Source organism: Phalacrocorax carbo, chromosome 2, assembly GCF_963921805.1.
Source record: "Phalacrocorax carbo chromosome 2, bPhaCar2.1, whole genome shotgun sequence".
NCBI classification, from domain to species: Eukaryota; Metazoa; Chordata; class Aves; order Suliformes; family Phalacrocoracidae; genus Phalacrocorax; species Phalacrocorax carbo.
In genome coordinates this window covers 163,210,732-163,226,006 of record NC_087514.1, presented here as the reverse complement: position 1 = coordinate 163,226,006, position 15,275 = coordinate 163,210,732, and the positions used below count along the sequence as shown (strand labels likewise).

The window sequence follows — 15,275 nt, the reverse complement described above, 5'->3', positions numbered from 1 at the left end:
CAAGAGGGTCTTTCTTATTAACAACAGGAGTTGTCTTTTACCGCAGCATCTAGAAACAGAATCATCTATGCTAATGGGAAGAAAAAAAAAGCTTAAAATGTTCAGTGGGAACATTTATGGTGCATCAGTTTAAACTTCCATTTCAAGCTTTTTACTGTGCGCATAATGCTAATTCCCATAGTGCTTGGAGACCTGAATTAATTTACACTGAATAAAGAATGCAAATTATTCATTGTAGCTATATTCCCTGCTTCAATGCTGAATCTTTTATAAATGCTTGAGTAAATAGCGCAAAAACAATTAGATAATATGGCATAAATGTATCCAGCTTCTAACACAGGAGTGGCCTGGCTGATCTCTTTTAAATTGTTCTTCTGGTATTTAAACTTTGACTTTAAGTTTTAAGCTTTGCAGTCAGCTTCAGCATTAAAAATGACTGCAGCAGTTAAGTACTTTCCTGTACATGCTATGAATTAATATAGTCCAGCTTTTCAAATTCCCACTGTATCATGCAAAAAAAAGTCTAGTGTCCAGCCAGTGTTAACCAGCATGAGCTACCCCAGTGTCCGCAGAGTTACACCTGTTTCAGAAGTTCTAAAGATGCTCCAGTGAAGGCAGTCCAGATTCATGTTGCATTGCAGGTTTCCCCTACACAAATTCTAGATCACGCACATCTTCATCACACTTACCTCTTTAAAGTGGCCCAAGAGCAAATCGGTTTTGATAATGGAGTCCTATTATTTAAGGCTTTTTTTCTGTTTTAGTTTGGATGGAAGAAAGCATCTACTAACTGGGTGAAATGAGGGAGTTTAGATAATTCCAGGCTAAGAAAACAACAGAAGACCCTGAAGGCTGGATCTGATAGCCCCACATCTTGACCCAAAGTAGAAACCCCTGGTGTAGATTTCTAGTATTTCTATTTCATTAGTATCTGTGCCATCCTTCCATGTACCTCACTCATGAGTGCCTGCTGAGAGTGAAGATAGAGGAGACTGTGAAGGCTGAAGTTCTACAACTGCTCCATATTTTTATGCTTCTCACCCATCACCTCCTTGATTTTCCTTTGCTCTGTCAGTGCAGGTGGAGTCCCAAAGGCAGTCCCATCTGAAGCGAGAGACGAGCACATCTGCTAGGGAGGCTGTGGGATCTCTTACACTAGAGGTTTTAAGAGCAAGTTAAATATCTGGTTGGCGTGGCAAAGAGTATGGCTCTGATGATCAGCTAGTGAGATGGCTTTGTGCTTTTGGAGATGAGCTTTGCCATTGCTGTTGCTGCCTCAGCCCAGGTAGCTGCTGCATTGATCAGAAGCTTAATCCTCAGTTGTGCTGAAGGGGGAAGGGGAAAGAACTGGATCTTGTCCCAGTTCTTTCAAATTTATCTTATGTCATCTTGTCACCAGTTCCTGTCTTCCTCAGTTTCTTACGCAACCCTCTGTCCTCCATTCACAACCCACCCTCCAAGCCAGTAGAAATGTTCTACTGTCCTAAACTGTAAGGAACCATACACCAAAAGATATTCTGAGCTCAAATGTAGCAGCAAGTAATGAAATCATCCGCCATCTGTGTTTCTGTTGCCAAGAGACCCCAATACAACTCTTGTTGGAGGTCTCAGCCAGAAACTCCCTTTTACTGTGAACACCTGTTCCAGCCTTTCCTCCAGTTCCGTCACATATGAACCGATCCTTCTTCCGTGGCTGTGCGATGAAAAATAAGGCAGTAAACATTTCATTTAGCACCTAAATAATAGAAAGTGAAGCCCAACTTATGGGAGAGGCCTTGATTTTTGTTGGCATGCTGACCGCATGGCAATGAGCCACTGAGATCGCTCCTAAAGATCTAAGGATGGTTCCTCAAGATCTAAATGTAGGTGGTCTTAAAAGCGTAAGAACCACGCTGTCTTTACAACGCAAAAGAAAACAAGCACACAAACAAAAAGAAATATGCCGAGAAGGAAAAATGAGGGATTTGGGCATTAACCAAATGTGCTGTAGGGCTGCATTGATCTCCGACGAAGGACCTGGAGAGGTTTGCTCCGGGCACTTCACTGGGCATTGTTAAATGTATCTGCACTGCTGTGAGTCTCATAGCCTGTGTGTTCTCATTAATAGTGAAGGTTTGATCCATCCCTCAGGTGCACACAGGCAGTTCCTGCTGACACAGCTCTCATCCTCCCACATAATCACATTCTCACACTAGTAAAGCAGAAATTTTCCACAGGAGGAATCCTGCTATCAGAAATACCAACCAAACTGCAGGGGAAGAAAAAAAAAGGCAAAAGAATTAAACCACTTCTTTTGTTCTTTTGAATTGTATTTTTTCTTTTACTGTTGCTGATAATGCAGAAACCCAAATTGCTTTGTCCTGGCTTTTGCCATGGTAGTGTGCTGTTATGCCAGCGTCTGAGGTGGAATAAGAGTCCTTTGTAAAAATCCTGACTTGTTATTAAACAGTGTGCTGCCAGCGGCCAGCAGTGACCTGACTGGATTCAATCAGAAGATGTTTTATTTGTGCAGTACTAACCGAAAAAGAAGTACGGGAAGACAGGTATTTGTTCTGGGAAGCATCCGAGTCCCTGCAGAGTTTTGAATCCAATAAAGAAGGATGGCGCTGAAAGGAAGACAGGCTAAAGATTAAAAATGACATGTCCTTCTGCACTGGTTGCTGAATAAAGGCAGCTCTAAAAAAAAAACCAAACCCACAAACACTGACATAACATCTTTTGTCACTAGTATGATGGTAACAAAAGCAAACTGAGGGTTTTGAGGAAACCTTTGCTTTCCTGTTGCCCCTAAATTTACCTTTTTCTGTTTCCCCTTTTAAAACATCTGAGTTTATTTTCTCATAGGCCTGAGGCACTGTCCCCTTTCTTTCTTGTGATTACAGCCAGATTTCCTAAATCTCACATATTTTTTCTCCCAAAAGACTGAAACATTTTTTTCTTCAAATAACACAGTCACTTTTTTTTTCCTTTTTTTTTTTTCTTTTTTTCCACTACCCATCTCCCAGGATTTAGGAGAGGAAGATCTACTGTCCTTTATCCTCCCCCATTCCAAGCTGCTTTGAACTTGATCTTCAGTCTGGTGTGCAGTTGGCGAGACTGCTGCTGCAGGCCTCTGTTAATAAGAATGGAAGAGTTTGATTAAATGATTTGTAGAAACCTGTAAGAAGAAATGTAGAGCATCCCTGCAGAGCGGGTTTCATAGGGCAAAGTGATCTGATACCTCTCAGAGCCCAGATACTGAGGATATATCAAGTGGGTAGGCGATCTGCACAATTAATACTGCTCACGCTTAAAAGTCATGTGGTATCTGATGTGATTAGAGCAGAGCCGACTCCAGGTCTGAGGCACAGTACTCCCAGCCGTACCTTTCTGTCATGGAGCAAGTCCAGGGCAGAGCATCAACTAACTGAATTCATGAATTCATGTCAGTACTCCATTTCCCCCATCATCTCCTGGCTTTCCACCTAGCCTAGTTAAGTCTATTCCATCTGCCACTTCAAATAGCAGAGCTTAAATACTGGTTCAGGCACATGGCTTGTTTTAAACGTCATCATAAATACCGGTAATTGCAGAGCACGTGTTCAGTGGATGCAATGGCTGTAGGTTTGGAGAGAGCACTCTGTCCCACCCTGTAATAGTCCATAGTAAAGTTCTCAAAGCGAGGCAGGAATGGAAAAAGATGGAGCTCTGTAAATAAGCACATATGCAATGAGATGGTCGTCTTTGAATACAAAACATCTGAAGTGCCTGTACTGCCCAAAATCACGTGAACTGTCTCATCTCACGAACACAGAAAAAGGACAGAAACAGATTTCCTACTGATTAACCTCAAGGCAATGCCGTTGCTTCCCACTGCCTCTACTCACCCTCCTCTCACATCTCATATCTGTATGACTTGTTCTTCGGACTCTTTATGTAGAGCCAGAGCCTACCTAGCGCAAAAACCACAGAGGAGAACAAAGCCCTCCTGAAGTCCTGGAATAAATACCAGTAATTAAAAGTGTGCCCAGAGAGCTATAGCCTTAAAATGTGGAAGGTTTCATAAGCTGCATCTCAAATAGTGGTATTGTAGCCTAGAAATATGAAGGCTGACAAGGAGTATTACTGATGCCTATAAATACCTCACTGTTGGATAAACATTAGAAACTGAAGAGCTACTTACAATCAAGGACAATGTCAGTGCAGGAAGAAACAGGTATAGGCGGTTTACAAAGAGACTTGTGAGTGGACACTAGAGGATGATTTCCAACACACAGAGCAGAGGGGTCCAGGAGCAATGTAATGGAGGAAGAGATTTAACATGGAGTTAAACTACAGTTTCAGGAGTTTATGAAGGACTTCTACTCAATGACTTTCTCGACCTGGGGTTTGGGGGATCAGGAGGCCACTTCCCATCCTGTGCTTGAAACATGTTCTTAGTGGTATATTTCTGTCATTGCCAAGGTTGGAGACGGACGCAAACTTGTTTAAATTCTGGTGGTAGAACCGCTCTGTGTAAGACTAGATCTGTCGCCTGATTAGCTAAAACTTGTCTGTGCTCTGTTCTCATGATGATGATGATGGAATATTTTTGGGAACACTGGAGCCAAGTCTTGCAACACTTCCACAGTTTCAGAGCAAGGAAGAAAGTAAAGTTTGGTCTTCACAGTTTAGATATGAATCATGCTCAGCAGTGCAATTTACTTCAAAAAAGAATATGTCCTGAGTCATCTCTGGGAAGGAGAATCAGAGAAGATTTTTTTCAAGCCTAGGTGTTTAGTTACCCACTACAAACGTACCTGCAGGTATTCAAGTACTAAACAGTTCAACTTCAGTTTTCATCCAAGGAATCGCACACCTACACCCCTCACTAACTCCACTGTACTTGTTCAGCGCCCAGCCACCTTCTCTTCTGCCTATTCGAAAAGATAAATACTGCTGCTCCACGTTGCTCTGTCAAGTAAAACACGAGAGAGGTGGCAAATCCCTGATTTGTGTCACTCCTACGTGGGGCACGTGCCATGCTAGCCTGTGGACTGCCTCTGTTATGGGAGCTGCAGCTTCCTGGGAGAAGTGCCCGCGCGGAACCACTGGAAACGTTTCCGCACGCGCAGTGAGCACCAAGAGGCTAACAAATGTAGACCAAGCACAGGAATGAACGTTCAGAAGGAGCCAGTTATAAATGATCCGATATGGTCTCTCCTGATTTCCTGGCCAAATCCTCAAAAATAATGAAATATTTCACCCTATGTTTTAGTGGAAATGAGGCCAAGGAGAGTGTGGACAGCAGCATCAGTGCCTCAGACTTTCCTCCGTGATTATCCACACGGTATCTGCAAAGCTAGTTAGTTTAATAAATATTGCTAATTGTATAATACTATTAAAAGCAAAACAAAACAAAAAACACCCCCCCCAAAAAAAAACCCAAACAAAAACCACCCATAACCGCTGAATTCCCTAGCTGGTCCTTTAAATTAATTTTCTTTCAGATTTTTTTTTGTTAATAATCCCACAAAAGGATTATGAATGAGGATATGCTGTGCACTCTTACGTGTCCCAAGCAGTAGCTCTAAGCCAGGTCAACCACTATCAGCTCTCAGCGTCTGGCTTCTGAAGTCCTGACTCCAGCTGGTGCAATCCAGCTGCGATGGTCACTCTTCATCGAAAGCGCTCGCCCTTCTGCAGCCCGGACCGATAGCTACCACCTGTGCCAACAGGGCAGTGTCTCAGACAAACCCCAGAGGGCTGCAGCCACGCACCGTGCCCCTGCTGCTCTAAAGCTAGTTTGTGATGGGGTTCCGACGCCTGAGCTGCAAGGTGGCATCTGCGAAACAGATACTTCACAGCCCTGTTTACCGTTTGGTTCAAGAATGGCTGACTACTGACCTCCATTTAGCAAAACAAATTAGAGCAGATTCCTAAATCTTGGCTTTATTTTTTCAACCAGCTGAACCACAAGCACATGCTGTACTAAATAAAGTCATCTGTGTCTGACTTTGTCATTCCTGTGAAAATGCAGAGGAATTTTCTCCAGTGGAAGAGCCGGTTGCACAGTGAAGATTGGAACCATATTCTTAGACTGGAGTATCCAGCGACTGGGTTTCAATTAGCCCTTATTTAACCACGTCGTTCTCAGGGGCAACATTTCTCTTTGTACACTAGGAGCAACGCACAGGCTGATGTCGTGTCCTCAGTTACCCATGCTGTTCCGTGCCAGCATGCTCGCGGGCCGTTCGCAGAGGGCCATTTTTGACCCCTTTTCACCACGCTAGGCAGCCAGGCAGTGCTGCGCCCAAGCACTGGCGGCGATCGCAGTCGGTCGGGTCCTGCCCCGTGTTGTGCAGCCTTCCAACCCTAGGCACATCAGTGCTTGAAGCCTGTGTGTCTAAAGTAAGCGGAATGCCCTGTGCCCTGTGATTAAAAACTGACTTGAAGGCAGGAGAAAGCAGCTTTGGAAAAGACTTAGCAGAGCACAGAAGGTTCCACAGTGGGTTTGGTTTTAGGGTCTATGTGCATCCTAAATGCTAATGGAAGCTGCTGCTTCTCATCTTCACCTGGGCATTTCACCCCTGTCCTGGTAATAAAGCTGTTGTTCTCTTCCAGGGTTTCATTCTTCCCTTACAACCGCCCCTTGCATTTCCTGTGGGAGTATTTATATTTCCCCAGGCAACTGCCACCGAGCAGCTCATTTTCCTTGCCAACCTCTCCAGCTGTTTTTCCCATCTGTAAGAACTAGTACCAGAATATATGCAGTGGTTGAACACGAGCACGCAGGGGAAACTGTGAGGACCTCAGGGGAGGCCTCCATGTGGATGAAAGCAAATAGGCCACAACAGGCACAGGGCCTGGGAAATAACTTGCTGTTAGGTATTCTTCCCACTCCATGCCATTTATGGCTTCTCCATGAGCTTTGCCCTAGAAAAGACTAGAGGGGGAAAAATATTTTTGTAAAGTATTGTCCATGATTGTCCTTCCTGCTTGTTGAACAGTCATGGAAGGGGAAGGACTCCAGCAGAGCACTCTCAGATATCTCCCGCTAACTGTTTTCAGACAGACTTTGGGACAGCTGTCTTAATTGAACATCATTATTAATGGAGTACTACATGAATTAATAGAAGGTTTCCAAGCTTCTCTAATAAAGTTATCATTTGCAATTATTTCCAGGCAGATGATTCAACTAATTCAGCTAGCTTTCGACCATGCTGGCATATTATTACAATTGCTAATGTTAATTGTTTGTGTCATGCTTTGAATCAGAAAGTAGTAGCTCTGCACATCCCAGAGGAAAAATACTGCCGTATGAATAGATTGAGGAGAAAAATAAAATCAACAAGAGAAAGGCTACTTTGAGTTTTACCAGGGCTATTTTAGAAACCCTTTTATAGATCTGCATTTCCGAATCAGTGAGGCCACCTTTACAGGAGGAGTTGATCAGATTTTCTGCCTTCTCAGGTCTCAGCATTTCCTAAGTCAAAAGAATGGATTTCCTAATTCTCTGCTTTCTGTATCCAACCATACAATTAAGGTCATTTGATGGAAATAATTAGCAGAGTGTGCTTTCTCTGCCAACAATCAGAAACTCTTTCTGCCCACCTCTGACACAGGCTGCAGCCAACTGCTGGAGAATTTTGCTTTTTATTCACTTGCTGCTATTGTTCCTAACGCGGAAGCCCAGTTACAACACCCCCACACCAAGCGGTTCAGGATGCCGGTGGTATGATATTGAGTCAGGGAATGACACTGGGCTTGAAACATGGGCTGTTCTCAAATCAGATAGAGAGGACACTATGTGTAATTTCCCAACATACACGTGGCTTTTGATTTACTAAATAGGAAGGCCAAAGAGAATATGTTTGCTTTCACCTTAATTGGTTCTTTGTGTCTAACCTGCTGCAACGCTAATGCTCTTACAGGGGTCTCTGTGTGTGTGGTGAGGGCATCTTATCTGGTTTTGACCAGCACAACCTGAGACATACTCTGGGACTCTCAACTCACTGGAACACACCCATTTTCCCATACCATTGTCCCCAAATTCCTGTAAATATAAAACAAAGTACTTCATAACTCAGTCTCCTGTGAAAATACCCTGTCGCTTTCTACACTCTTCTATCCAAATCCTCACATCACGAGCCTTGAGGCAAGTGGCTCTACCCCAAACAACGAGTCCTGGCAAAAAGCCCTGCCTGCCTGACAGGAGGACACCTCTGCCCAGACCCGCGGGAGGAGCAGCACAGCCGCAGGACTCCTGTGCGGCAGGCCCTCAGCAGAAACTCTTGCCCTGTCAGAAGCGGTCATCTTCACTCTATGGGGAGTTCACTCAATAGGGGCCAAAGCACTGGTTCTTAAGAAATCATGAGGAGCCAATAAACCCTTTCACTTACAGAACCAAGATGCTTCCAGTGGCAGTATCTTTTCTTCCTCCAAGTCAGAAACTTTAAGTCCTTCTTTTCTCTCCTTTTCAAGGAAGTCCTTTTCCCCCTGCTTCCTCCTTCCCTTGGTGTAACATGCACCACTTGCATGTGCCGGTCTGACACTACGTGCTATATTTCAGGGGGATATTTCAGGTCCAAAATCTGGTGTCAGGCACAGCCAGAAGTGAAATTTCTGCAAGAACTGTGCTACTTCGGGAGCACATGTGGGAGATACACTACCAACCACTCCTCCCAGCCTGCTCCCGCAGCCCCACGGGACTAGCAGTTTCCTGCTGTCCAGTTCCAGGCTGCTCTTTCTATCCCTCCTCTCTGCAACTCCCAAAGGGAATGTAGCTGTGAGGAAATGCCTCCTCATCCAGCCCTTGGGAGGGGACAGGCAAGCAGAGAAGAGGAACCAACATAGACAAATGTATTTTACCATGAATAACAGCTTATGAGCTCTTTATTCCGTCATGTTAGTAGAATAAGCTGTGGCCTGACCCCAACGAACATAAACCACAGAAGGAGTTCAGTGACTCCTGTGAGGAGTTGGGACCACCAACGGGGTGATCTAATGTCATTAAATGTGGTCTCTGAATCAGGAATATCTTAAAACCTCTGACTGCCAGAAGCAAGGAGGTAAGGGCAAGGAACAACTAACAGTCCACCTCCCCTGTTTCCCAAGCTGTTTTACTGATCAGCAGTGGAGACTGAGTCAGCCTACATGACTCATTGGTCTGAGTGAATATGAAAGATCTTATGTCCTTATGTCGTGGCCTCAATCTTTAAGTCTGTTCTGACTGAATTGCTACAACTTCTTATTTCTTCCGTCCTTGGACCCGTGCACCAGGGAAGAGTTAGTAAAAGAGTCGAGCCAAGGCCTTGACCAACACTTTTTGTCTGAAAAAGATCAGGGCAGGAAGCAAATACAGGAAAAGCTTCTTTAATGGAAGTTGATAGCCTTGGTCCATGGTATCTTGTGGTGTGCCCGACTCTTTGCCCTCCCAAGAAGGTAGCTCTCTGCTGCCTGTGCTCTCATTCTCCTGATGTCGTCCCTGCCACAGTCTCCAAATTGCCATATCTCCCTCCTGAGGTAAGAATAACCTCAAATTTCTTAGCGTAGTGAGGGAATGCATTCATGCCAATCGCTGTGACTGTAGGAAAGCTCTATTCACAAACTTATAATACAGCACAACGTGTTTCAAATTCTACCCCCTCCTATCTACAACGTGATGTGAATTCCTTGCCGGTGCTGCCTGTGAGGACAGTTATTGTTGTTTCTGGAGCACAGGGTTGCTTACTTTTTCACTCCACAGAGTGAACTCAATAATTAATCAGAGAGAAAGGAACTGTGGAGCTCATTGTTATAAAAGACTGTTATGACTGTTTAACAAGTTTTCCAAAAGGGACAGGTCATTTTCATGAATAACAGGAGTATTTAAATTTCATTAAGCCTCATAAATTTAAGATAGCTTCATCTACCGACAGACAGGAAAATGCCCATGGAGGAAAAATTACCTCTGTAAGTATTATGTGTTTCTTCCTCAGGCTTTGAGATTAGTGAGTGTGACAAGGTCGGCTTTGTCCCTTCACCAAACATTAGCTGTGCTGCAGGTCTCCTGTTACTCACTAGCTCTGTTGCCCAGTCTGGGACATGTCCTTCAGTCACTGTTCCACCTCAGACTCCGCTCTGGCTACACAGATAATCTTTATGCACAGGGTTAGCTCCCGAGCCCGGCAGAACAGTCTCGGGTGAATAGTGCCTGAAATGCAGGGACCCTCATCTCAGTCAGTATCCCTCCAGATGCTTTACCCACACTAAATAATGATAATAACATTCACCAGCAGTGCCTGTAAATGAGAGCAGCTTTCACGGGTGGCTGGCAAGAGATCTTTCCCTGGCTGCATCAGTTGACTTAGCTGCTGTGCCCTGCAGCTTCCACATACGATGTTAACCCCGCTGTTTCTCCCTTCCCGGTATGAACCTCACACAGTTATTTCTCAAGCTTTTCCTGCCCTTGGCTATGAATTGCATTACTGCCACTGTGATTTCTGTACTAGTAGTAGTTAGGAGACAGAAACAAACAGAATCCATGTGCTCTGGGCTGTCTACAAACAAAAACAAATTTAGAGTCTCCAGATGGGACTCTTACTAAAAGAAAAAGAAAGGGAAAAATAAAAAAGGGGAAAGGCTAAAACCGTTCTGTGCCTGGGGTCACGTCACTGCCTGAGCCATTGAGAAACTCTGTGGCACTTTGAGACATGTGTTTCTCAGCCTGACTTTACTGCTGTTTCCATTAAAACCCTAACTGCTCTTTGCACCAGCAGAGTAGTGGCCCAGACATCACAAAAGCAAATCTGCCTCTCACCTGTTTGTGCTGCGTTGCCAAAGCAGCAGTGTGGTGGGGAACGTGACCAGGGAGAGGCTGCAGCTGGAAAAGCAAAACGCTTGCTCAACAGCCTCTTCTTCATTGCTCTGTTGGCCCCAAAGAAATGAAGCTCTTTAGCAGGTGAAAGCATCTACTTACCATCCATGCCATGCACGGAGTGTCTCAGAAAGGGAACGAGGCCATGGTACAAGGTTCCTGATACCCAAAGTATGGCTTTTGCTAAAGGTAGTGGGATGTGAGAGCCAACTGTCCCTGTTGCACGTCGAAAGCATTTGACAAGGCTTCAGACCTCATTTTGGTAAATTCCAGCTGCTGGTCACATTTACACTTTAGTTAACTTTACACCAGGAACACATCTTCCCTCAGCACATGCAGTTTTTGTAAACAAGGAGAGCTTTGATCATACTTATCTGTAGAGCCTGCGAGTTCCCAGCACAGACCAGACCCCCTTGCTCCAGATCCTGAACACACATCACTTACAGTTTGCTTCTGTCCCAAGCATGTTACAATCCAAACACGAGTCAATGGCTAGATGCAGACAGGTGAGCAAGGAAGACAAAAGAGTATGACCAAGAAGTAGGAGGGCACAGATCATGCAGCCAGTAGATGCTGAGGTTGTCTTTATATTCCAAGCCACGGAAGAGAATGTGATTTTGATGACTAGGATCCTACTGGGGTGAAAAGCTTGTAGGAACTGATCCCAAAAGTTTACAAATATTTGTTTGACCCTATTTGCCTCCACGGCTGATGTCCTGCTTTAAGTCTTCTGGGATTAAGGTTTCTTCCAGCCAGATGTAGTGATGTTCCAGTATATGGGATGATTAAACTACATCTAAATGGAGGTATGCAGCAGGGATATTTTTTTTCCCCACTCCTTTATCTTCTCTTTGTCAAGAAATACATTCAGGTGGCAAGTGTGCTGGATCTGTTTTGTTGTTAGAGCTCTCAAAAGCAATTAATTTCATGCCAGTAACGCTATAGTTTGACCTGAATTTCCTCAGTTTCTAGTCCCCTGCCTCCCTCTCCCCCTAGAAGCAATGTTTCAAACTCATTCCTTAATCTGCTAATCCTTCACCTGAAGGGACTGAGTAAAACATCTACATAACAGCAGCGACAGGACATTTATGTGCAGAGCAATCACCAGAGAACAGACCTTAATAGCATGTTCCAAAGTCTGTCCGGAGCCAGATGGGTTCCTGGGGTTCAGCGTGAAAGGCAGTAGGTGTTGGTTGCCTGGTTTCTTTGAAATCCTAACCATGAACCTTTGCCTTTTGTTAGCAGTGAAATTTTCAGAGAGAGTCGTGTCTCTGACATGTCCCCTGCCAGCACAGGTTGCGCTGAGAGCAATGCTTTGGGGTTTTGTAGCCTAAATAAAAGTGAATGGATCTGAGCAGCTGGAGAATTGTTTTCCAAATTGACTCCAGTCAGGAGTCACTGAGGTGCTCAAAACAAATACTAATTTCATACCTGGAGCCTGAGCTGTTAAATTCAGAAGCTATTCTGACATTGACTTAGTAGGGTTTTACCTCTGACGTCTTTCTGCAAGTTGCAGTTTCTCATATTGGGAGGTCTTCTGTTTGTTTTTTTACTGGATTGCTGTGAAATCTTTGAGAGATTTGTGAGGCTGAAGCACGTAACAGAATTGCTTCTGGCCCTCAAACTGTCTAACTGAGTCCTAGGACAAGTGCAATAAGTGTTTTAAGATAACAAAATAATGTTTTCTGGCTTGTTTGTCATGCAAAAGGCCTGAGGCGAAGTTGGTTACTGGATTGTGCCTTCTCTTTTTGCTGGCAGTGGGATGAGCTACAGTCAGCTACAGCTGAGCAGGTCTGAGACCACCGCTTTCTGTGTTCGTCCGATGTTATTTGACAGCTTCCTTTGCAAGCGGGGAGGCTGACATGGCAAACGCAGAATCCTGACCTGACGATCCTGGGAAATGCGCTGGCTGTGTGAACCCCTGCGGAAGTGATTTCTGTAACTGGGGTGTTGTGTGTTTAGCTGAGAAACAATCACATAATTGCAAAACTGCAGCGTGGCACTCACCTTCCTTTACCATTTCACAAAGAATGAGAAGACAGAGGATCTTGTCTCAGATGACCGAATGAGTAACTTACTTTCTAGCTGCAGTGACTCCTCGGTCGCTGGCATCAGCAGCGTGCCCTGGCTGCCTCCTGCAGCCGTTGTCAGCCGCAAGCACTATTTAAGAAGTCCCCTTTTTTGTTTTATGGCACTGTGTCCCAACTCATTGTAGCTCATATTTTACATTGCATCTGAAAGGAGGCTGGGAAAGGACTAAAAACACAGTTAAGTATTCTCCTGGTTAAGGAGAATACACAGCTCTACCGTAAGAAAGCTTGGTACAGCCAGCTGGGCTTGGGATGGAAACCAGGCAGTCCGTGCTCTCCTATCACATTAATGGGTCTGAAAACTTTGAATTTCACATACACGAGCCAGTTCAAGAGACCAACTGAATGCAACCTATTCCAGTTTTGCCACTCCAGAGCAGATATTTGTCACCAAATCGCCTTCTTTGAAGAGTCCAACAGACTCCAGTGCAACAGACTCCAGTGCTTATCAGTTCTAGCTGACATTATAATAGAGTTGAGGGGATGGGGTGGAGGGGAGCAAAACTGATAACTGAGGATGAAATGACCATTTGAATATTTGAGCTCTTCCAGTAGATCCTGTTTCACGTGCTTGAACTGATTATTGTCAAAGGGACCTCCGCATGTTATCAAGACAAGTTGTTGTATGTGGCTTTGCAAAAGTTACGCTGTGTGGTCTTTGGAAGAAAGGCACAGAGCAAGGAAAAGAAGCACAGATCTTGCCGCTTGCTCTTTTATATTTATGTCATTTATTTGTGGCGTGACTACACTGCAAAATCCAAGTTTTGTCTTTGGCACTGGCTGTGCGATTTACCCTGAGAGCCAGAGAATGGGACCAGACCCAGACATGCTTGCTGGTAAAGATATAAGCTACAAACAGCCTCACAGACTGTTATTGCTGACCCATCGGACAGCCGATGCTCCTGTAAGAGAGGTAACGGAGGGGGATAAACCATGAGGAATTTTGCAAGTGAACAGAATTAGGTTTATTTTATGTAGTCATTAGTGTGTTATGTGTATATAGTCACTATATATGATGATTTAAATGTATCTCCCTGTTTAGGAGTATCAGATGCCTGCGGAATATTATCCACTGGAACCTGATCACCACATTCATCCTGAGGAATGTGATGTGGTTTCTGCTTCAAATGATAGATCACAACATACATGAAAGCAATGAAGTAAGTGCTTGGAGGTAGCATGTCTCTGCCATGTAGTTTGGGGGCAGGCAGGGATGCTGAATTTGTTTGACTGATATTTTATACACTGTAAGATACAGTATTTTGCGAGACACTAAATGTGGTTTCTTTAACATTTTTGTCAGAGCATCCTGCAGTGGTGTGCACTTGTGCGGGGAAGGCATTCATTCCAGAGGGCAGCACCTCCATGAACAGGGTACAGAAATAATTAACTAGGCTGTTGAAGCTGAGTCAGCTGCTTTGCCCGATGACAGTGGGCACCTTGCTGTCTTCAGTCGGACTCCCAAGGAAATAAGAAACAGGGCATGAAACAGTACAATTTTTGCTTGTGTGCTGGCCTTGGGGATGAAGGTCTGGGATATCTGCTGCTGCACCCAGCAGCAACTCCCTGTCACTGAAAGCGATGGCTCATTCCTCCAGGGACCCAAACGCTTCACTCCTGCTGCGTCTTTTGCACTGGCTCTGTTCCTCTTCTTGATCACCTGGGGAGGACTGAACCCTTGGAGGTTGACCTCGCTAAACTGGTGGAGAACTGACCTAGCCAGCAATAAAGCAAGGAAGAGATTTTTGCTGGCATAGTGATCTAAGTCAGCTTCCTGATGGGTGACTGAGAGTCAGAGCCCGTTCAAGGGACCGGACAGATCCACACAATAAAACATGGGAAGGCGGAAGGGGGAAAGAAGTAGGGCAGCTTCTCTGCTTGGCATTGAGCACTCTTGAGAAATGCAGGGTGTCACCATGCTCCCATTTCTCTTACTTTCCATGTAATTTCATATTCATTCAAGTAACTCCCAACTGCAGACCCTTGTTTGAGTGAGGACATTGAATCAGTCCCTGTGTAAGTGTTGTAATCATAGAATCACAGAATCGTTAAGGTTGGAAAAGATCCTTAAGATCATCGAGTCCAACCACTAACCTATCACTGCCAAGCCCACCACTAAACCATATCCTCAAGCACCACGTCTGCCCTTCTTTTCAATACCCCCAGGGATGGAGACTCCACCACCTCCCTGGGCAGCCTGTTCGAGTGCTTGACAACCCTTTCGGTGAAGAAGTTTTTCCTGATATCCAACCTTAACTTCCCCTGGCGCAGCTTGAGGCCATTTCCTCTCGTCCTATCGCTTGTTACTGGGGAAAAGAGACCGACCCCCACCTCGCTACAAGCTCCTTTCAGGTGGTTGTAGAGAGCTA

The 15,275-nt window shown here is 44.8% G+C and overlaps 1 protein-coding gene across 3 annotated transcripts in view; it reads left to right on the top strand.

Moving 5' to 3' along the window:
• Positions 1-15,275, top strand: part of CRHR2 (corticotropin releasing hormone receptor 2) — a 164,126-nt gene that overhangs the window by 104,296 nt on the left and 44,555 nt on the right. For all 3 annotated transcript variants that reach the window (XM_064445137.1, XM_064445138.1, XM_064445139.1), the window contains one exon: positions 13,949-14,066. In XM_064445137.1, coding sequence (XP_064301207.1) covers positions 13,949-14,066 — 118 coding nt within the window. The remainder of the gene's footprint in view (positions 1-13,948; positions 14,067-15,275) is intronic.